At 40.1% G+C, this 23,951-nt stretch overlaps 1 protein-coding gene across 3 annotated transcripts in view; it reads right to left on the reverse strand.

Annotated features, from left to right (window-relative positions):
• The window catches only part of chd3 (chromodomain helicase DNA binding protein 3), a 60,776-nt gene that overhangs the window by 7,269 nt on the left and 29,556 nt on the right, over window positions 1–23,951 (reverse strand). Inside the window, exons 25-40 of one of the 3 annotated variants that reach the window (XM_084712396.1) lie at window positions 23,059–23,236; window positions 22,689–22,775; window positions 22,249–22,334; window positions 21,685–21,818; window positions 21,456–21,600; window positions 20,312–20,474; window positions 20,040–20,203; window positions 19,587–19,770; window positions 19,378–19,485; window positions 19,144–19,275; window positions 17,569–17,677; window positions 16,058–16,190; window positions 12,492–12,687; window positions 10,770–10,933; window positions 10,349–10,475; window positions 1,398–2,372 (exon numbers count right to left, since the gene is read on the reverse strand). In XM_084712396.1, coding sequence (XP_084568522.1) covers window positions 2,104–2,372; window positions 10,349–10,475; window positions 10,770–10,933; window positions 12,492–12,687; window positions 16,058–16,190; window positions 17,569–17,677; window positions 19,144–19,275; window positions 19,378–19,485; window positions 19,587–19,770; window positions 20,040–20,203; window positions 20,312–20,474; window positions 21,456–21,600; window positions 21,685–21,818; window positions 22,249–22,334; window positions 22,689–22,775; window positions 23,059–23,236 — 2,379 coding nt within the window. In that variant the 3' untranslated portion in view covers window positions 1,398–2,103. Of the gene's footprint in view, window positions 1–1,397; window positions 2,373–10,348; window positions 10,476–10,769; window positions 10,934–12,491; window positions 12,688–16,057; window positions 16,191–17,568; window positions 17,678–19,143; window positions 19,276–19,377; window positions 19,486–19,586; window positions 19,771–20,039; window positions 20,204–20,311; window positions 20,475–21,455; window positions 21,601–21,684; window positions 21,819–22,248; window positions 22,335–22,688; window positions 22,776–23,058; window positions 23,237–23,951 lie in introns of those variants that run through there. The other 2 variants (XM_084712395.1, XM_084712394.1) reach the window with 2 other exon arrangements.

Here is a 23,951-nt window from a genome sequence, read left to right on the forward strand (position 1 = left end):
CTTACATTAATATAAAAATATTGATAAAATATTATAGAAGTACAGCTTTAACTCATACTTTTTCTCATTTTCGACTTTCATATTTAGGCAAAATTCTTGCACGTTTGATTTGAACAAGACAAAATTAAACATCTGAGAAGTTTAGCTTATTCTGTGAAATACAAACATTTTTATCCTCCTCCAAGTTTTCTATTGGAATTAGAGCTGCAACGATTATTTGATTAGTTGTTAACTGTCAAATCAACTGTCAACTATTTTAACAATCAATAGTTTTGAGTGAAATTCTCTGATGTTAACTTCTCCAATATGAATATTTTATGGTTTCTTTAGTCCTAAATTATAGTAAACTTATCAAGACATTTGAGGATGTTGCTTTGGGAAACAGTGATCAACACTTTTCACCATTATCTTACATTTTATAGACAAAACAACTAATTGACTAATTGATAATGAAAATGATTGATAGCTGCGTCCCTAATTGGAATTAGTGAAGGAGCTCAGGTATCATTTTGGCACCAATATTGACATTTTTAAACAATACCTGGTTTTGATAAAAATGGCAGTAGTGCTACAACACACACAAACACATTCACACACATACAGTCTAGTTCTCATTGCAGGCCGCACCACTGCCACACTTTACATTCTTCGAGCTAAAAGGGAAATACCACTCAATTTTAGCTTAAAAATACTCATACTGTAAGTATAAAAGTTTGGCCTGTGTAACTGTTCACCTCATTTCCTTTCCAGAAAGGAGGCAGAGGAGTGTGTCCCGCTCTTTAGTCTGGGATGTCACACTGATGTACAGCTCTACTGCACACACGCCGAGCTGGAAAAACGATGACACAGTCCAGAGTGTTTTATTTTCCCGGGGATCGGGGGACATTTTCCAGCGTGGAATCCATCACGCTGTCACAATAAAGAAACTTAAAGGAGGGAAACGTCGCTTTGGGTAAGAGCTGCTCATAAATACTGATTTTTTGGCTGTGATGAGGCTTAAAAAACACAAAATGGAGTGATATTCCCCTTCAAGCGACCCCCACAAAAAAGGTGCAAATTAGTAAATATGCATTGTAATACAGTACGTCTCAATCAGATTGAGTCAGAGCAATGTTGCTACTGATTGTTGGACAAAGGCAGGTTTTTTTTATATCTATGGTCTCTGCTTGGTTGGACTCAGGAATGCTAGGGCAAAAGAGTCCATGGGAAGTAGTGTTTTATACTTAGAAAACTCTTTTTTTCTTTTCTTTTTTGCCCAATTATCTGAGTCCAGTTCTTCCCTTTCTATTTCGAGCTTCATCTGTCTGTACTTGGCAGATAAATTAAGTTCTTTGCAGGTTTCTAGGTTGTGTGTGAGGTCTACAGTGTGTGTGTATATATATTTATATATGTGTGTGTGTATGTGTGTGTGAGACGGAGAAAGAGAGACAGAGGAGTGCAGGTCTGTGGAGGAATGAGGGAGTGCAGGGTCAGAGCAAGGGGACAGGCTTGTTCAGTCAGCCAGCGGATGAAGAATTGATCCGGGGGGAAATCTTTTTCGCCGCAGAGGGAGAAAACAGAAAAAGAAGCCTCGAGAAATCCGTCTGAGGAGTTATAAAAACTAAAAAAAAATCCCTCCTTTGTTGCATTTTCAGGCCTTCATATCTGAATTCCTGAAAACCTGTGATTGCATTAACATACTGTCTTCTTTTCCCTCCAGACATCTTTCCCCCACAAAGTCAGATTTTTGGGCTGTTTTTCAGTAGCGTCTTTTCTCTTAACTTGAGGATTTGTTTGTTCCAGACAGTTCATCTCTCCTTTTTTCGGTCTCTCTGCCTCATTTCCCCGACCCCACGCATCATTAGGGCCCGCTTTTCACCTCTCCCTTCTTATTTTGGACGTCTCTCCTCGTTTCTCACTGCAGTTAATTGCTTGTTTTCTTGGATCAAAGTGCCGACATTTCTTTTCACTTTTCATGTCCTTATTCAATCCACCTGCGAGCTTCACTTTTCCCTTTATATTCCTCACATTCCAGCAGTGTCAAAGTGCTCTGTCCTTTTCATCTCTCCTTTTCAGTTTCCACCGTCTCTTTGTTACATTCCAGGATGCTTTCTCCTCCTCCACTCAGGGTTTCTTTGGTCGCCCGTTGCGTGGCAGGTTCTCCACCGTGTTGCTGAGCCGGTACTTGACGATGATGCTGTGCACCGTGGATTTGGGCATCCTCAGCTCCTGCCCGATGGCGCCCTCTGACTTGCCGTCCTTCCAAAGGTCCACCACTCGCTGCCGCTGCCCCACATCGTGCTCCTTGGTCTTCTGGCAGGCAGCGCTTGGCCCTCCGGCAGCTCCCCACGCAGCAGCAGCTCCCCCGGTGGCCCCAGCAGCGGCGGCGGCTTCTGTGGGGGCAGACAAGCGGCAGACTGTAGTGGAGACTTGGAGAGGGTTGGGGGGGGGGGGGGCAGGATAATGTGACACTTTACTGGTCCCCGTAGGGAATTGTCTTTTAGTTTGCTTCCCTTCCTCTGGAGGGAGGTCAGGGGGTCAGGGTGTGAGCTACTGGAGCTGGCGGGGAGGGGGTCAGTGTCCTGCTCAAGGACACTTCGGCAGGGCGGGTGCTTGCAGTCATGAGGGCTTGAACCAGTGTGCTCCACTTGAAGGACAATCTGTCTAATTTCTAAAGGATGCAGTTTTGTCTAGAATGTGGACAGATGCAGATGAGTGGCTTCCTCATGGCAGTACTGATGGCTGAAACAGGTTTTTCCAAAATGCAATTCAAGATACTGAGCAAACACTGAGATACTGTGTGTGTGAGGCAGAACAAAACAATCCTTCACCGGAGCACTTAGTGTATCAGTACATTGTGCAGCAAAGTTCACAGAGTGTAGATTAAAGGGATAGTTGGGATTTTTTTAAAATAAGGTTGTATGAGGTACTCATCCATAGTCAGTGTATAATCTACAGTAGATGATGGTCAGCACGCCCCCGGTTTGCAGAAGCAAAGAGGAGCACCAGCAGGGAAGCTAAACAATGAACTGCTGTGGACAGAGTCAGGAGCAAAAGATATTTCAGCCACCTAAAAAAATCTAAATCAGTTTACACTTGTACACTATATTAGAATATTTTGACCGCTTTACTTTGCCATCAGACAGCCATTTCTGACATCACTCTCTCCAAACCAACCAAACTCTGTACGTGAACTCAGTAATTTTATCTCGGAGAATATGGGAGGTTCTGGGCTACACAATAACACAAACAAACTAACAGATTCAGGCAGCGGTAAACCAGCAACTCCTGTATTCTGCGAGGTTAAATCACTGGTTTCACCCCTGGAATCTGGTTGGTTTTGAGGGAGCAATATTTAGCTTATATAACAGTGGTTTTCTGCTGGGAAAAGGCTGTCTGATGGCAATACTATTTTGGTGGAAATATTCTAAACATACATAGCATTCACTTGAATAAACTTTCAGGTGGACCTTTTTTAAAGCTATTAACAAGGAACTGTCACATTTTGTTGATTTTGGAGCCCCCTGTGGCCAAAAGCGGTAATGTTTCTGTTGTAATAACCACAAAATATGATGTCAAAAATAAAAATGATCTAAATAAAAATCTAGTCCTGCTTTTTTTTAACTGTCTAACTTACTACACACTCTAGTTGGTTTAAGTAGAATTTTCAGGTATCTGTGCTTTATTTTTATGACAGCTTTTTACTTTTCCTCTCTACATTATAACACAAATATCTTTACTACTCTACTCCATACATTTTCAAAACATGCTCATTAGTTTTAATGCATTTGAGGGGAACTATTGATTATTTTTATTTTGCATCACTGTGCGCCGCCTTCCCAACATCAAGACAGATTTAAACCTTTAAACAGTGTATCCATCTGTGCATGTCACACATAGAACTGGGTGTCAAACTGCTTCAGAACTACTGAGTATTGACAAAAATTTCAATACCAGGAGTAAATCTCATCAGTGTTATTACACGACATAGATGTATGCAGGAAAAACATGATGCTGAGAGACTCACATCATTGTTTTGTTTTGACCAGCGGGTCTTTTAACAGCTTTTGTAATGTGTAATGTAATTTTCTTTTTCTTAAAAAGGACTCTGTGTCAAAAAATGTATTATTCTGGAACCAGTATTAAAGGCAAGGTACTGAAAATTTTTAACTATATCCCAACCTACGTTACATCGTTTTGCAACAAGATAAAAATTATCTAAAAGATGTAATAAGACGAAATAGACAAGAGAACAAGACTCGACTGCGGAGAAAAGCTGAGGTTCAGTTAGCTTTGCACAGACGCAGCCAGTAATAATACGTTGAATCACTACTTCTACTTTTACCAGAGTCTTTTTGTACATAAGTATCTGCACTTCTACTTGAGTACAGAATGTGTGTGCTTTAGCCCCATCTGGTCTGGAGAAAAGGCTGTCTGATATCTAAATATGGTGCACACTTAAACTGATATTGATTTTTTTTTAGGTGGCTAAAACAGGTTTTGCTTCTGACACTGTCCACAGCAGAACATTTAACGTTCTGTGCTGGTATGTCTGCCGACCAGGACCCACTGTGGATAATACACTGATCGACAACACCACTTGAGACAACCTGAACTATCCCTTTAAGTAGTAGATGTGTAGGCAGACATGCATATTTGTGGATATGTTTTGTGTACTTGTGTGAGGGAGCGTCTCTCAGGAGATCGGCTATTAATGGAGGAAATCTTGGAGGTCACAAAATCAGAGAATTGTGTTGTTTTAACTCCGTCTATTCCTCCTGCTGACTTTTTTTCCTCCCTGGCTGAGTCTAAGAAGGTCAGGAACCAGCGCGACCCCAATCAAGACCGTAAATGTGGCCTCATTTGCTGCGTGCCTGTGCCCTGCCAGAGTTCAGGATGTTCAGACTCAGCTCAGCTCAGCTGCTCGCCGCGAGGCCCCCGCAAAGCGAAAAAAAAAAAAAAAAAAAATCCACAGAGTGAACACAACTCGCGAGCGCGACTATTTCTGAACAGCCAGCGCCGGGGCCCAGCCCTCCGCCGGTTCACAAGTCACAACACGACGTTTACACAACCAAACTCCTTCTGTGGTTTGTGTCCCTCTCAAAATACCTTGGTACAAAGTCCGAATGTTTTCTTGGCATGGTTAGATTCAGACGGGCTGAGCATAATGACATTTTCAGAGATAGGCTCTGGCTCTCTAAAATGCAATGCCTTTGACAGATGTCTCAGTCTACAATTACATAAATCAAGATACACTGAGTGAGTGCGAGGCAGGAGCAGAGCTGGCTGCTGTGGTTTTTAGGGCAAAGCTATTGGGGAATATCAGGTTTTACCAGTTATCTCTGCCACATCTCTGCTATCTAAACATCTGCGAACACGAATACACATGCAGAGAGAGCAGAGAGTGTCTGGTGAGCATATGCTGTTACCAAACTAATTATGAGAAAATAAATTCACAAACTGCCTTCGAGCTCTGACAGACTGCAGGCGAGTGGAGCTGGACGAGGGGCCAAAGCTGAACAGATTTTCTTCTTCTTTGTGTTTTTTTTTTTTTTTTTTACGATTTTAATTCTAAAGCTTTTAACTCGGTGAGCAATGAGAGCCACACTCTTAGAAATAAGGGTTCTTCCTGAAGGGCTAAGGTTCCACCCAGAACCTGTGGCTTCTGAAGAACCCTTTTATTAAGAAAGGGTTTGTCTAAGAGGGTTTCTTTTCAGCCAAAGAACCCCCTTAGGATTTCAGAAATACTAAACTCTTTTGTCAAGGGTTCTTCGAGGTGTCTTTGTATCATAATATAAACACGCTCTCTGAACCTTCTGAGTGTGTTCTAGATAAAGACTGGAATATACAAAGGTTCTCGGTAGAACAATCATGATTGGTTCTGGGTGAAAACCCCTGGGGAAAAAAGGTTCAGTAGAAACCCCCTAGGTTGGCTCTAGATAAAGCTGCTGGTTCTTGATAAAACAAGTTAGTTCTTGTTAGCACACTTAGAGTGGAAAAGGGTTAATTCAAAGAACCCCCCCAAGGATTTCAGCAATCAGCAAAAACTCCCTTGTCAAGGGTTCCTCAAGGCTTCTTTGTACAATAACATAAAAGGGTTCTCTGCAGAACCCACTGAGTTTGTTCTAGATTGGAATATAAAAGGTACAGCAGAACCCCCTCGGTTGGTTCCATATAAAACCCTTGAAATATAAATAAACCCTTAGAAGGTGGAAAGGTTCTGGTTCTGGGGAGAATCATTACACCATGGAAGGGTTCTCTGTAGAACCTCTCATTGGGGGTTCTGGGTAAAACCTTTCACAGGTGGTTCTAAGTGTAATGCTTCATGAAGGGTTCTGGGTAGAAGAAGGGTTCTCCTCTGAGGACAAGACGAAGAACGCTTTATGGTCCTAGTCAGCACCTTTATTTTTAAGAGAGCACAATAGAACTTCAAAGAGAAAATAAACATGCCTGAAAAAGAAAGCTGTCCTCAGACAGGTTTGATAGCTCTCCAGACTGGCCCTTATTGTTGCACAATGTGCCGCTGTGAGCCGAGAGTACTGAGGTTTTGAGGGTGGACATGTTAAGAGATGAAAATGCCTTAATATAGCAGCGCAGCACGTTTGTGTTTGATTTCGGTAATGTCTATTTCAGGTGTCTATCTGGCAGCCACATCACACACTCTGCTACAGAAGTTTTTTTTTCCAGTATGGATTTTAAAGGTTTCACAACTTAAGCTGCTCAGGAAGATAAAGCGTCTATTCAAAGTGTTTAATCAGGAAGCTCTTTGCGCCACATATTGAAGGATTACACTGAAATGAACACTGACTTGATCACATGGATCTTTTCCTGAAATACTCAGTTCCCAGAGACAGTCGTTTTGATGCAGACTGAACATTTTTCTGTATTTTCTTTGCTAAATATTTTTCCACAACAGCATAACCATATAAAGATGGAATTCCTCAGATGATATCTTTAAATAGAAGCAACATTTTGGATGAGGGTTTTTTTTTTTTGCCCATCATCAGCGCAAGTTGCCAAGTAATCAAGTCCAGATCCCTGAAGCAGGATTTGAGCTGCTCTGTCAGGGTGTCGTGAAAGCTCGGCTGGAGCTTATGTGCACCCTCTCAAAAAAAAATTCAGCTACACTGAGGCTACAGAGGCCACAAGAATTGTGATTAATGAGACTGATCTGTTGTGTTTTCTCATACAGATTTCCGTCTCCTTTTCCCTAATCTTTCACAGACTTTTGTAGCAAACCTCCACAAAGTAAACTTAAAGGAGAACTACAGCAATTTAATATTTAACTTCCACAAACTTGCAAGGGATGCGTTAAAAAAATAATGGTAATAACTGAAGCAGCACTGGCTGAAATATTCTGTCTCTTAGTACCTACTTAGTGTAGGTATAATGTAGGTCAATTTATGGTGGAAATGTCTTTATCTGTGTAAAGAAAAACACAAAATTCAGGCACCAGTGACAATTCAAAATATAGTGGAATATTATGTAACAAGCAGGATAATGTACGGTGAGCAGATCACTATTTCGTAATAAATCCATAAAATAATTTTAAACTTAATATATTGAGATTAGCTTTGACAGTCCACGGCATCGTTTTGATAAGCTTATGTAATGTCACATTTATTTCACCAAGATCTTGTATTGATGATTGGAAAGTCGGGCCACTGCGTTAAGTCTTCTCCAGCACATCCCAAAGATTCTCAATGGGGTTAAGGTCTGGACTCTGTGGTGTCCAGTCCATGTGTGAAAATGATATCTCATGCTCCCTGAACCACTCTTTCACAGCTTGATTGAATCCTGGCATCGTCATCTTGGAATATGCCCGTGCCATCAGGGAAGAAAAAATCCACTGATGGAAAAACCTGCTCATTCAGTATATTCAGGTAGTGAGCTGACCTCATTTTTTGGGCACATAATGTTGCTGAACCTCGACCTGAGCAACTGAAGCAAACCCAGATCATAACACTGCCTCCACAGGCTTGTACTGTAGGCACAAGGCATGATGGGAGCATCACTTCACCCGCCTCTCTTCTTACCCTGATGCAACCATCACTCTGGAACAGGGTAAATCAAGACTCTTTAGACCACATGACCTTTTTCCATTGCTCCAGAGTCCAATCTTTATGCTCCTAGCAAACCGAAGCCTTTTTTCCCAATTAGCGTCACTGATAAGTGGTTTTCTTTCCCTTGAGTTCTCTTCACATTGTCTGTGTGGAAATGCTCTTACTTTCACTATTAAACATAGCCATGAGTCCTACTGTTGATTTTTTATGACTTGATGTCACCAAACGTTTAAGTGATCTCTGATCACGATCGTTCAAGATTTTTTTCCGACCACATTTCTTCCTCGAAGATTATGGTTCGCCACTTTCCTTCCAGGTTTTAATAATGCGTTGGACAGTTCTTAACCTAATTTTAGTAGTTTCAGCAATCTCCTGTTTTTTTTTTTTGCTTGACGCAGGCCAATAATTTGACCCTTCTGAAACAGAGTAACATGTTTTCCACGACCACAGGATATGTCTTCTGACATGGTTGTTTAAGAAATGAGAAGCTACTCACTGCATCAGTTATGGTTAAATAATTTGTTTCCAGCTGAAAGATATTAATCACTGCAGTAACTATCCAATGGAAGGTGGCTCTTACCTATTTGCTTAGTTAAATCCAGGTGGTGACTTTCTTTGGGCCAGGCAGTGTATATATATTTTGGTGAGTATCCATGTAATAAGTGTGATAATGCCAGTGAGCAGGTCATTATTGAGAAATAAATCCCAGCAAGATGATGTATCATAATTTGAACATTATTTTTTAGGTAAGGCTCTCAGGCAAGCTGGTCGTCCAAATAAAAAGTTTTTTGCTACTTTCATGTTTTTAATGGGAAATCTACGCTTACAGGTACTTGGGCTATGGAGCAAACTGAGCAGCTAAATCCTCTCTATTAGACAAACCGCATTTGCATCCCCACTTTTTGATCACACAGCTTTGCTATATTAAAACAGTCGTGCGAAGGCAAACTCTTTAGCTGCCACGGGAAAAAAAAGCCAAAATGTTACCAGTGAATCACCTCTGAGGTGGTCATAAAACTCTAAGCTGTATTAAGTTGGTCTTCTTGTGTTAATGTTCAAATAGTTCTCTCCAGCAGCAAACAGGAAGCAGCAAACTGGGAAGTTCCTTTGGGTTATGTCTTCAAGGGAACCCAAGATTTCTGAAACACTTGCAAGATCTGTGTTTCTTCATCGTGCATGGTGTACAAACTATTTATGTTATATAATGCAACAATGCTGTGGTTAAGATCTGAATAGGTTTAGCGGGAAAGATAATGGTTTGGTCAGTCTCACAAGATCTTCTGCAAGTCTGGGATTCCCTTCTAGATGCAGCCATTATTTTGGTAACAGCTGAAAAAACTCAGACACGATAGACAGTGAAATAACAGTTTTATGAGTCATGTTTAATTTGTTGTGTATCTGATCCACCTATCAGCATTTATTTTAGTTAGAAATCTTATTTTTTAGGATCACATGGATTGGATGGTTAGCCTCTCAGTTCAACACTCTTTTCCCACTAAAATTTCGCAGCTAAACAACGGAGACCGGAAGCAAGTTCAGGTGACAAGTTGAGCCCAAGTCCACACCTAAGACTGGACACATGTGCCTTTAAACATAATTACTTGAATGAATAAGCATCTTTTACTTGAGCTAGCAAAGCAACTTTCAGTCCGATTCTTTCAATAATTATCCTCTATCACCCGGTAAATCAAAGAATTCACACCAGAATCCTTCAGGTATGTATTACGGGTACACCATGACCTTAATAAACTAATAAATCCCCAGTCTCTGACGGCGGTGCTGCAACAATCAACAGGTTAAACTCTCTGCTGAGCTATAAATCAGTTCCCGCGCCAGAGGCAAAAACACCTCCGCAAGGACAGATAAATCTGACTTCGATTGCCTGTTTGCCAAGTGTCAAACACTTCAAACAAACTGGTATTCTTGTATAAATTAACCTTGAATACTATAATTATGGACGTCGTAATACCTTTGATGTTTTCCATTCACCTCCATCCCTTTCGCACTCGCACATTCACAAACAGAGCACTCGCACTGGCGGGTGAAGCTTAATCAGCCCACTTACATTGATCCAAATCAATATTTAACATTTTTCTGCACACACACACACAGTAGATATTTGAACCGGCCAGTGCTAGATCTTTAAATTAAAACCATTCTGACTTAAATATTAAAACCCAAAATATCGTTTTTACGGCTGAAAAATCCCAGATCTCAAAGGCATCATTTAAAACATAAATTACCTGTAATTCAGTCCAAAAAAATGGTTTTGAAGAGAACTCGTCAAGGGAACATCAAACACTGACCTGATATGAAGGATCCAGGCGGCATCTGACTGTAGTTGGCGCCTCCCATGTGTAGGGCACTCGGGGGTGCAGGGGTGAAGGGGGCTCCATAGTTCTGTGGGGTCGCGTAGGGTCCTGGAGGTATGGGCTGCACAGAGGAGGGGAAATTCTTTTTCAGGAATTATGCACACGTAGGACATTATTTATAGAACTGGAGGATATAACGATAAGATAAGGCAAACCATGTTTAGGTTACATAAGCTGACAAAAAAAATCTGCTGACTGGGTGACAAGATAATGGGCTCTGTGTTTTAATTGGCTGTCCTCCATGTATTATTTTTCCACTCAGTGCTGCCAGCTCCAGCAGGTTTCAACCTGTGAATGGGGCTGTTTTTATGTGCGTGTGTATAAATGTGTATGTGTATGTGTGTGTGCTGCTGACCGGGGGTGTGTGCGTCTCCGTGCCCTTGCTGGCCAGTCGGCTGAGGATGCTCCTCTCAGACATTTGCAGGCGTGCTGCGATGGGTGGGACTCTGGACAGCGTGGCCGGTAGCCGGGTCACGTCAGCCTTCATGTCACTCAGCAGCTCCTCCAGCTGGTTCAACACTGCAATGACAACAACAAATACATCAACAACTGCTGACTTACTGGAACTTAGGATCCATATTCTCACATTTCAGCTTCTACTTCCTGCTTCTTTTGCACCTCTTGTCAATCATTTGATACTATATTTGGATACTATATTAATTAATGCAGAAAATTTTGCTTTGGTTTTCTTCTACAGGTTGAATCAAGGAGCTGGTAATGTAAACAGGTATTATTATTTCATTTAGAGGGATGGTTCAGATTGTTTGAAGTGGGGCTAATGAGGTACTTATCCATGGTCAGTGTATTACCTACAGTAGATGGTGGTTGATAAGCAGCAGAAGTATCACTCTAGGAAGCAAAAGGGTATTTTAACTACCTAAAAAAAGTAGGTCCACCACTAAAAATCTGTTTAAGTGTACATCAGAGCTGCAACAATTATCGTTTATGAATTAATAAATTAAGCTCCAACATTTTTGACAATCAAGTTATTGGCTTGAGTCATTTTTTAAGGGAAAAAAAAGTCAAAATTCTCTGATTCGAGCTTCTTAAATGTGAATGTTTTCTGATTTTTTTGCTTCTTTATAACAATAAACTGAATGTCTTTGGGTTGTGGACAAAGCAAGGTATTTGAAGGCTTTGGGAAACACTGATGAACATTTCCATCATTTTCTGACATTTTATGAACCACACAACTAATCAATTAGTTGAAAATAATCTACAGATTAATCATCACCGAAAACAATCATTAGCTGCATATTTTCACTGCTTTACATTACCGTCAGACAGTATTTTCTGATGGGAAACAGCTGTAATATAAGCCAAATATCGATCTCTCCTAACCAACCAAACTCCATTGGCAAAATCAGCAATTTTACCTCACAAAACAGGAGCTGAACTATCCCTTTAATTTCCAGGGTCACTTAAACTCAAGTAACCATTGAGGACATTGACTGCTTTTACGCTCAAGTAAAAATAAAAAGTGATGATGGTGTCTGTGTGGCTTATAATAATTTACGCTATAAATAGTTTATTTAAAAGCCTCATCTTTGCAGTGTTTTGAGGCACATGTCTCATTCTATTTTTACAAGAGATTTGTGTTCCCATCTTTTATTATGTCTCCACTCTGTCATCATCTCCCTACATGGACTTTAATCACTGATTGGAGACAGTTTGATAAAAATGTTTATGAGCATTCATTAAGTTCAGCTGCGTTACGTGCAGAAACACATGACAAGAACAAGAACAGTAGTGAGCTTGTTATCCTTTTCGACAGAACAATATAAACATGGACAGACTTGCCAGGCAGCCAGTGAGGAAATGTTTGGAGCTATCATTTAACATGGTGTAAGCTTATCTGCCTGGCTTTACTAAAGTCAGCCTCAGACTGATTTCACAACAGCACTGTGAGATGTGTTGATGTGTATCTCTTTTTATTGTATGCCAGCGATTATCTGTCTGCCAATCTCTCCTCACTTCCTCTGTTTGCTTTTTTTATTCACACTGAATTTTTTTTTTTATTAACTGCACAGACAGATTTTAAAATAATTATTGGCATCATCATCCCATCCTCCCTGACCTTTGTGCAGGACAGCGTTGGCCGGCTTGTTGCCCGCCAGTGACTCCTTGCTGAGGTGCTGGTGCGACTCTGCGAGGCACTCCACCTCTGCAAAGCGTGCGTTGAGCGCCATGGCTGGGTGGCTGGGGTCCTGGGTCATGTTCAGGTACGCTGCCCGTCGCAACTGCTCCTCTATCACCAGCGCCTGCTCCAACAGCTGGAGGATGAGACAAAAAAAAGTACTTAAGTACAGCATCACTAAAAATGATTGCCTGCGCCATCTGTTGTGTCATACATAGGTATTACCTCATGTTTACCGGCCCGGTTGGACTGTAAAGCTTCATACCAAAAGTTATTAAAGGAAGGTGCAACATCTAATGTCTATCCAGATTTCAATAAACTCAAGGTGGCTTCTTAAAATGTCTTAAATCTTTCTGATGAAAGGTCATAAAAAAAACCTGAAATAGACCTTCTCTTTGCAATATTTACTGAATCCTGTAATGGAGGTCTAAAATGGTCTAAAATCAACTCAAAGTGAAAGCTGATCAGCTGTTTATAATTGTCAAGTTAAGCCCGTCATACACACTCTGGACACTGAGTTAAGTGCCTGTCTCACTGTCTGCCAAATACCATTAACATTCTGTTCAATTTAACTGTTACAAAACTCTACTCCTTATAAAAGATTATTCATGATTTCTTACAACTCATAAACAGACACTCACTCATTTGGAGAACATTTGGCATTAATTTGAACTCTTGAAATTAATGTGAAACAGGCAAAAAAACAAAACACAAATTATGGACCAGAATAGACACTTCAAAGGAGGATACTGTGGCTGTAGTGCTCCTGTGAGAGTAGCCGGTATTTCAACTTAACATGCCTTATTAATGCCTGATGACATAATATGATCATTTTATAATCATATCACAGTAAATGTATTACATGGGGATGCAATCAATCGATATCAATAAATCATCAGACAGTATTGGCTATATAACCCTATACCGGTATCAGATTATGATCATGTTTTTATGCTGTTTTGTGAGATAAAAATGCTCTTTAAGTAGGACCCCCAATTATTAATAAGAGTAATAGTTAAGAGTGAAACTTGGGACAGAAAGTCGGTCACTTAAGGGAGCTTGGGATCTTATGCCATTTTACATCTTTATGATAAAATACAATATGTGTTTACTTTTGGCTTGTGGCCCACCATTAAGTTTCAGCCCTCCATGGGAAAAATCCTTAGCACCCCTGCTCCCGATCTTCCCATCATCATCCTCCATTACCAAGTAAAATGAAAGAATGTACAGAAAAATTGTTTCAAGCATGGCTTTTATTTTGATACGATACCTTCATTTTCTATTACTTTACACTATTTTTATGATAAATGTACAATCCTGATTCGAAAAAGTCGTCACTCTGTGTACACAGGTTAAAAAAGATATGCTACAGTCTGTTTTTATTTATTTTTTATAGTCTCCCAACTTTTTTTTTTATGGGGTTGTAAAATGTAAATATGTCTCGATCGATTTAGTTTGGTAAAACTAAAACTAAAACTATCATTAGCTGCATATTTTCACTGCTTTACATTACCGTCAGACAGTATTTTCTGATGGGAAACAGCTGTAATATAAGCCAAATATCGATCTCTCCTAACCAACCAAACTCCATTGGCAAAATCAGCTATTTTACCTCACAAAACAGGAGCTGAACTATCCCTTTAATTTCCAGGGTCACTTAAACTCAAGTAACCATTGAGGACATTGACTGCTTTTACGCTCAAGTAAAAATAAAAAGTGATCATGTTTTTATGCTGTTTTGTGAGATAAAAATGCTCTTTAAGTAGGACCCCCAATTATTAATAAGAGTAATAGTTAAGAGTGAAACTTGGGACAGAAAGTCGGTCACTTAAGGGAGCTTGGGATCTTATGCCATTTTACATCTTTATGATAAAATACAATATGTGTTTACTTTTGGCTTGTGGCCCACCATTAAGTTTCAGCCCTCCATGGGAAAAATCCTTAGCACCCCTGCTCCCGATCTTCCCATCATCATCCTCCATTACCAAGTAAAATGAAAGAATGTACAGAAAAATTGTTTCAAGCATGGCTTTTATTTTGATACGATACCTTCATTTTCTATTACTTTACACTATTTTTATGATAAATGTACAATCCTGATTCGAAAAAGTCGTCACTCTGTGTACACAGGTTAAAAAAGATATGCTACAGTCTGTTTTTATTTATTTTTTATAGTCTCCCAACTTTTTTTTTATGGGGTTGTAAAATGTAAATATGTCTCGATCGATTTAGTTTGGTAAAAAAAAAAAAGTCATGTCAAGTTAAGTTGTTTTTAGTCTTGAGATCATCCTCAGCTGTCCCACCAACATCAACAATTTGTTTTAATATTTTACAGCTGTGAGAATTTCCACTGTGATTGCATTGTGGGATTCCGGTTTCCATAAATCTATCTATCTAACAGCTAAATACATCAGCAGATATTTAGGATTTATCATGAATTACCAATTTTAGAAGGAACTCAAGCACATTTCTAATCAAAGAAAAAAGTGAAAAAGGGGGAAAATGACAAAACCTCTTTTAAGTCTGATTCTTCCTTCTATTTGTCCCCTCCTCTCATTATAGTCTGTCTAAAAACTGCTCTAATCATCTCTTTCTGAAACTTTTCAGTGTCTTGGTTGGCATAGCAACAGTAATAATAACATTTCATGGGAAATTTAGCTTCATACAGTGATTCAGTTGTGGGTGTGTGTGACGTAAAAACAGTAATACAGCAGTAATAAAATAATTTCAAGGAAAAATTTAGCTTCATACAGTGATTCAGTTGTGGGTGTGTGTGACGTAAAAACAGTAATACAGCAGTAATAAAAATTTTGAGGAAAAATTAAGCTTCATAAAGTGATTCAGTTGTGGGTGTGTGGAACGTAAAAAGGGGGTATTTGTTGCAAACATATTGCACAAGAAGTTATCGTAATACTTATTACAAGTAAAACATACTAAGAGGAAACTGTGACGGAAAAAAGTGCGGTTTTCTGTGTCAGGTTTTACAAGAAAACTCCAATAATTTAGCAAGAGAGATAAGGAGAAATGACAAGAGTAAAACAGACGGAGATACAGTAAATGAGGATGTTGAAGGCAGGATCTGAAACATGTGAATCGGTCAAAAACAGGATGAGAGCTCTTCCAGAAATGCAGCGGTCAGCAATACCATCCAGCCAATATGTGGGTCTAGGGGCATCTGTCATCCGACCATCAAACAAGTCAGGTGATCGAAGACGCTGCAAAATGTTACTAAAATAGTTGATTTGCATTAAAGCAGGGCTGGGCTGGGACCTGGAGACTTTTCTGATAGAAAATTAAAGTTTTGTTGGCTTTGAATGTCTTGTCATAGTCGTAATCTATTTATTTAAATCAAATTTTGCCAATTCAAGTCATTTTATTTAGAGAAAGAAATGAAAAAAAGGTTTATTATAGTTATTCAGTTATTAGAAAAAATATTTTGTTAACTTAAAACAGAGAAAACTGGCATGAATCTAGAGTGTCTCTGCATTGTCTATGTATTGTCTTACCTTGAAGCGTCGGGCCAGGAACTTGTTCTTCATCTCCAAAAAGTTGCCTTTATTCGCCTGCGATTTGAAAGGCTCGTTGACGATGGCGAACTGGGGATCGTTCTGGATGTCCTGCCACCTGGCGTAGCCGTGACTGACACAGGGGGTCAAGGGTCATGTAAAACTTTAGGAAAGAGGTTACGTGCAGCAGCATTGTGTGGGTTATAATTCTCTCAAACCCAAAAATCAGAAAATCATACTTGTCAACACTCCTTCCTGAGTTTCTCCCGTATTTTACGGTCCCAGTGTCCTACTGTTTTATTGTTTCTCCCGGGAAACTCCTTGTTGTCACACACAGATCCATAAGCTTTGTATGTTTGTCTGATAAATAATAATAATAAATTATATTGTGTTGTATCGTATCATATCATATCCATATACACCATCTATTTTGGTTCACGTATGTGCATGAAGGCGAATATGGATTAGCAGGTTTGTTTATTATGAAATAGTCTGACCAGTTACATCACCAGTCTCATCGCTCTGAAGCAGCTGAGCCAATCACAGTTAAACATGATGGAAAGCTTTACCTCAGGAAAATTAAGAGCTCTAGCATGCTACTTCTCAGTGGCTGTGGATTTATCAACATACCCTGCTGCCTTCAAATGCTGCAGGGATTTCATGAACAGAAGAAAAGCTTCTCATGAACCACACAGCAGCTGATGACCACTGTAGGAATCACACATATTCGGTTATTAGAGCCCCATCAAACAATCAAAACAGGCTGTTTCTCAGGAACCGGATCTAAGAAGTGTGAGAAAATGGTCAAAGTCTCATATTGGTCTTAAATTGGGGAACTAACTGATAAAAAAAGGATTCAAGCTGTAATTTAGTGGAATAAAGGTCAGCATGATAGCTTCAGCCAAGTCTTGTTTGTTAATTTTCCATACATAAATCATATTCGTTTAACTTTGTTTCAGTTTATATTTCTCCTGTCATCATCCACATCACGCCCCCTGAAGTGTTTCTGTGCCCCTCCAGGGGGGCCCAACCTCCAGTTTGGGAACCATTGGGCTAGACATTGAGGAGATCTTATTTTGAACTTTTGCTAGGAAAGAAAGCAAAAGGGTGATCTCCCAAAATGTTGAGCTCTTCCTTTAAGCAGGGGATTTTGAGGGTGATTGATTTCATTTTTCATTTCTTAAAGTACAAATGTGCAGCTCTTTAGCACGAAATGGGTTTCAGGCATCTTTTTAAACTATTTCTCTGCTTTTATTTCAGTTTAACTAGGCTGCAGCATTAGCTTGCAAAATAATGAAACAGTTTTATGTGAATGCTGCATGGCCTTAATTACCATAATAGAGGCAACAACATGAACTAAATGAGCCACTACATCAGCTTCCAGCAGCAGACACAGTTTGCTGTTTACTGAGATCTGGCTGGCTTGTTGACTTATTACGCTGGGCTTCTGCCGGCTGATAGAAAAATAAACACGCCGGGGTCATCGCCCGGGCAACTGCTGTCAAGGATACATCACGATCCCCGCCAGCAGCCAGAAGTCGTGTCGGCGGTGCCAGATCTCGTTCATCTTCCCCGAGGAGATGGCAGCCCGCTCCTCATTCTGCCAAAGAGTGTGCAGCTCTGCGGGGTGAAGCCAACACAAAGTAAAAATGAGGCTGGTCTCAAAGTGCTTAGCGAGCTGAAACCTGGCTGCAGGTGTTTCCACGCCACAAAGAGCTTTTCTGGGTCTCTGATCAAGGTGAAGATCCCTTTGGCTCACTGCTGCTTTTTCTGCAGGCGCTCTGAGAATGTTTTTTGTATTAGCTGTGAATTTTATGTTGTTTAGACTGCTTAGTGACTTGTTTGGAGAATTTATTAAGTTATTTTCACCTTCTCACCTCTCTATCCTCATCTTTCAAGGATTCTCTGGTACTTTTATTTAAGAAAATATCTGATCTTCCTGATCCTAAAAAATGTGTCTAAGGTACATTACATTTATTTTTTGAGTAACACATACAGTTCCTTGTATATATAATGTGCAAGGATGCAGCTGTTGCTTAAATTATTAAAATACAGAATAACATAAAATGGCAGCGTCATCTGTTTAGCTGTTGGAACTAGTTTTTTTTATTAGCTAACGGTTTTGATATGAAGCAGGGAGGACTGGAAATTTAAGGTTTAAAATTGGACTCAAATTAGTCTTGGGCTGAGACGAGACAAAGGCTGCTTCTCAGGAGCCGAATTTATGAAGAATGAGAAAATGGTCAAAGTCTCATATTGGTCTTAAATTTAGCTCACAAGTGTTCAACTTACTATAATGCAAGACAAATAAAAGCAGTGCATTGTCACATTTGAAGATCTAGGAACATTAAATTATTGTCTTTTTTTTCTGAAAAATGACTTAAACAATCAAAATATTATCAAAATTATCTTTTGATTGATCAACTGACTATTCGTTCCAGCTCCATTTTCAATGCACACCACTGTACTTTTAGCTCTGACATTATGAGATGACATTAACGCCCACTTTATAAACATACATTTCATGATCATTTTTTTTAAATACGCAACTTAGAGCAGTAAATTCTAAGAAATTAGGTTTACTTAATAAAACGTGGAAACCAATAGCCTCTGGCAAAGTAAGTAAAAGAAGTCTGCTAAGTTGTGCATCCAACTTACTCAAAACACAAAGTAAATATTATAGAATCAAAACAAGTGTCAGGGCAGAAAGGACTGGAAATACAGTGTGAGCAAGTGAAATTAAAAGACTAGTATAAATCATATTAAAGGCACTGTTTAAATAAGGACAGTATTTGAAGGCAATACAAAACATAAATACTCACACTGTCTTATTCACTTGCAATCAGAGATATTTCATTAATGTTTTGATATACAACTTTATATAAAATAAAATAACCTTCATCAAATCAGAAAATAACCTGAGGTTGTTGTACTGAAACATTTTTACTTAAATACGTCTGATTTCAAGACAATGGGAGTCTTTTTATTTAAAATATTGACAGTCCCACAGTTTATTACTGTACCTGCACTACCACACTGATCAGCTGAATTGATTCCACTCTCACTGCAGGTTAATCATTACCGACCTGTGAAGCCGCCGTCTGCGATGTTGAACATGAAGCGAGGTCGCTCGATGGGAGGCTTCCCGTTACCCTTGGGCGCCTCCTCCTTCGCTGCTTTGACTTCTTTCCCAGCGTCCTTTTCACCCTTGACTTCCTCTGTGACGGAGAAAGATGGCAAAGGTGTCGTTTAGCATAAAAACCTGTCCGTTCACAGTCATGTATTTATGGCAGCATCGTATCACAGACAGTGAGACGTACCTTTCTTCACATCAGCCACCTCAGTTTTATCCTTGGCGTCTGTCGCTTCTGTTGCTGCTGTGGGCGTCTCTTTGTCTTTTTCCTTCTCCTCCGTCGCCTTTTCTCCTTCTGCAAGGAAAAAACATCACAACTCACATCAATAAGAGCTTCTAATGAGGATTTCTGACTTATTGGCTTATCGAGTTTCTTTTCTATGTTTTTGTTCGTACCTGATTTCTCTTCTTTGACCTCTGCGTCTTGCTTTGTTTCATCTTTACTCTCCTGTTTTTTGTCCACTGTTGAAGTGTCACTTGTTTCTTTCTTCTCCTCCTCTTTCAGCTCGCTCTCTTGTTTGCCTTCAGTTTTCTCACCAGGGGACACACTTTGCGACGTCTCTTTTGTTGAAGAAGAAAGCTGCGGAAAGAAGCAATATGCTGTCACTTAGTCTGTTCACTGTTTAATGTTAAAAGCTTCTACTTGCGTAATCATTTATGTATTTATTTATGTATTTAAGCGTGCAGAAGATGTTTTGTGACCCTCTGAAATCAATAAATATGCTCTTGAAAAACAATTTACTCCAGTTTTCCAGCGATAACAGAAACATACATGAAAATGTAAAGAAAAAATGTGTTAATTGGCTCATTATGAACAAAAGATGTTTAGATGTTTTAGCATCTTCCCACCTCCTCAGCATCTGCTGCCTTGCTGCTCTCCACCTCTTTCCCCTCATCCTTCTCTTTCTCCTTCACCTTCTCTTTGTCAGACGGGGCTTCAGTTTCCTCTTTGTCCTCCTCCTTCTCTGCATCTTTTCCGTTCTTTTCTAGCTTGTCGACTGGCGCAGGGGTTGCTGCACATGAATGAACACATAAAAAACACACATTACTCCGGGTTAGAGATTCAGGGCTCTTTACATGGAGTGCCCTCTGCTGGATCTGCTGAGTGCAAGTGTGGCTACCTGGCTTGGAGGTGCAAGGTGTGTTGTTGTAGCTGGCGTCGGGGGTGGGTGTGGCGGTCTTCACGGCAGGTGAGGAGGCCCTGGAGGAGGTTTGGTCTGCTCTGACCTCAGGCTTGAGCTCTGGAAGACTCCACCGTCCGTTGATGTGCTCAAACTCCTGGATCTGGACACAAAACGCTCAGCAGAATAAAAAAGCTTGGCACACACTCACTTTACCTAATACCACCTTATTTAAACTCACCACCCACATGCCCTGTGCGCCTGGCAGCGTATCATACATTCCCTCTGGCATAGATAGCAGATCAGGATGTCAGCAGGTTTCGACAAGTTGGACTGAACACTGGATTAAAGATGTTTGGATAAATTCGACTAAACTGGCAGACAGAAGGTAGTGGGGCAATCAGAGCATCTGTCAAAATGTCATGGTTTATTTCTTCTCTAGAAAAATACCTCAGACATTTTATTTAAGACCTAAAGACTATACTGTCTTTTAAACTGAAGACATCTTACTACCTCATATGAGCCTATAGACACCCTGCTGATATGGAGGCACCTTATAGAAGCTATAATCAAAGATGACAACAGCCTTTTTCACCAGATGATCAGCTTTGAATATATGTCTTTTTTAACACAAGGATTTTGTTCGGCTGAACTGTAAAGAGAAACACAAGTATCAAGGTTTTCTGTGGTATATCTGGAAGAAGCAGTTGTCCAAGGAGTGTTTGTTTGTTTGTTTGTTTGTTGTTGTTGTTGTTGTAATATTAAAGCACAGGTGCTGCAATAAACAAAATACAAAGGGACTGTGTCTTAAAGATTATAACTTTGAGACTGGGTTGCACCAACAAGCATTACTTATTTCACAAAACTAGGTATAAAACGAGCAAATCCAGATTTAAATTTAAGCAGAGCTCTGTTGTGCAATGAAAAGGTCATCTCAGTTTAGTAAATCCATGTTTAGGGATGTAAACCGAAAAGTAAATAGTTTCATCAAGAACGAGATGTATATGAATAAAGGGAGTTTGGTGAAGCGTAGATTAAAGTTCATCCATGATTTAATTGGATTTAAAATCCTTGTTAGTGCAATCGAGAATCAAAGCTTGAACATTCGCCACATCTGTCTTGGCCTTAGACACTCTGGTCTGACCTTCTTCTTGACGAGAGACATGACGCCGATCCGGGTGAGAACCGGCTGCCGACACAAGCCCTCCCTCGGGACGCCATCTGCGAACGTCTCAGCCCCGTCAGCCACCGGCTCACATAAGTGACGCATGAAGAGAGACACGTACGCTCTGGCAAAGAAGAAGATCAAAAATTTATGGTTAAAGGTTGGATGGAAATGGATAAAGATTATGTCTGACTAATTTCAGCCTTACTTGAATTCTTTCTCAGTCTTGCCCCTGAGGTCTCTGACCAGCCACTGAGAGGCGAAAGCGTCCTGAGATGGCATGCCCCAGCGCATCACTGCGTTCAGGAAAGCCTTTCGCTGTCGTGTGTTAAATCCCAGCACCTATTGATTGAAATTACAGTATATTTAAGAGAATCCTGAGTGAAGCTGACCCTGTCTGTTCAAATGCATCTGTGTAGTGTTATTACTCTGGAAGACCTTAAACAAAAATGTCAGGATGAGATTCTCGAACGTCCCAGGGCCCTTTCTGAAAAATAAATCTGACTGCCTAATAAAGCTAAAATAAACTTTGAATCCTCGCTTAAACAATCAGGCCATTATAATCACATCCACTATTATCAGGAGGATGATAAATGAGCTTGGAAGGGTTGGAGTTGTTGGAGATGTAATAGCTCTGCTGCCACTCGGCAATTTAAGATTGTAAGAAAAATATCTGAGAGTGCAAGTTCAGCTTAGAACAAATCTGACAGATTCCAGTAATATCACAACACAGAAAATGAAAGCAGGACTGGTTCCAGAGAGTTGTACAAACCTCAAGGTTGCCTCCCACTCTGGCCAGAAGAGGAGGCAGAGGTTTATCCTTTTCATTCCTCAGCTGGCGACGCGACTGCCTTCGACCTGCAGGAGGCAACAGATAAAGTCTGTTTTAGGTTTCTTGAATTTTGCAGACTTGCAGAGTTTTCTTGAAATTTACAGTTAGGGGATCATCATCCAACCAAGAATCAAAAACTTCTGAAATGCTTCAAGCATATTCCTCTGACTATCTGGACTAGTACAGAGGGAGGTTTGCGTTTTTGGCAATCTAACGTGTTTGACTCTGCCAGGCGACTGTAACAACTAAATCAATTTCGACCAGTAATTCAACACAGGCCTGACAAGTGTGTGTGTGTGTGTTTGTTACGACAGGAATCTTTCATCTTTCGTGAGCAGCACGGCTCGGTCTGATGTCTCTGTTTTATCATCTCTTCTTACCTTCTGGCCGATCGTCAAAGTCCTCGTCCTCCTCCTCAGAGCCCACTGAATACTCGGACTGGTTATCTGAAATGTCAGCATGCCACTCTGAAACAGCACATGGTGGTCTGTCAATAGGCCAGGCCCATTCACCTCCACTGTGCAAGCAGTAACTCAAACACAACACATGTCCTCTAAAACCCTACTAAGATCATGAGATTAGAATAATAAATCTGAACAATAAATAGTAGAAATCATTGTCAGGATTCATTTTTAAAACAAGGGCTTCCCTAAAGAATCCTAACATGATCCTGATACTCAGGTGTGATTTATATAAAACAACTTTACTCAGCTCACTCGAACCAGTACCAGGTTCAAACCCCGTTCATACCTTGGTCCTCCTGTGCAGCGTCATTGTAATTGACAGGCTTGCGGTTCCTCTTGCCTTTACCCAGTTTGCTCGCCAGGTCCTCCTGTTGCTGCTCGTAATGGTGCCGTAACAGTTTCTCCCAATAATCAGGATCCACGTTCTCCTCCTGTTTGATGATCTCCCGCTCGATCTCCTCGATCTAGAGAAGCATCGGAGAAGAACACTGCCAGTTAAAACTTAAAGTTCAAACCTTCCTTCACTGCAAGTTAAAACCCAACACAGTTGTGAGCATTTATACTTGTGCGATGGTGTGTCTGTGTCGCTCCACAGATTGAAAGAGGTGCAATATTTGTTAAAGCCAAAATGTGTGTTAAAAACTTTTAAATGATTGAATGTCATGAGGCAGACATGTCCTGTCCTACAAATCAGGCTCTACAGACTAAAAAAAACATCTTAATTTGGTACGGATTCCTGCAAAAAAAACAACAAATCACACCATAATCATTTCAACATCAAAATAAGAATAATGATGTAAAAATTATCATTACCTCCACTATCGCAAATCATCACAGTTGTAATATCAGTCAAAATAACTGCAATTAGATATTTTTTTCAAAATTGTTCAGCCCTACTTGGTGATGGGATTTCTATGCCACTGTGTTGAGTTTCTACATGCACTTTGTGCAACAATGGGACTGAAAATGATCGAAGCCTGTCGGAGTTGGAGCAAGTGAATATTAAATAACCACAGTTACTTTTACTGAAATTACAGCAACACAAAAGAGAGAAGACCTAAGAGGAGGTGGTGTGTGCGTCCACTGAACCAGTCAAAGCAGAAGAAGGGTGAATTTGCTGTGCTTATCCAGCCACTGAGAGACACACATGAGGAAAATTTAAAATATTTTCGAATGCCA

This window comes from Lutjanus erythropterus, chromosome 23, assembly GCF_056507025.1.
Source record: "Lutjanus erythropterus isolate fLutEry1 chromosome 23, fLutEry1.hap2, whole genome shotgun sequence".
Lineage (NCBI taxonomy): Eukaryota > Metazoa > Chordata > Actinopteri > Lutjaniformes > Lutjanidae > Lutjanus > Lutjanus erythropterus.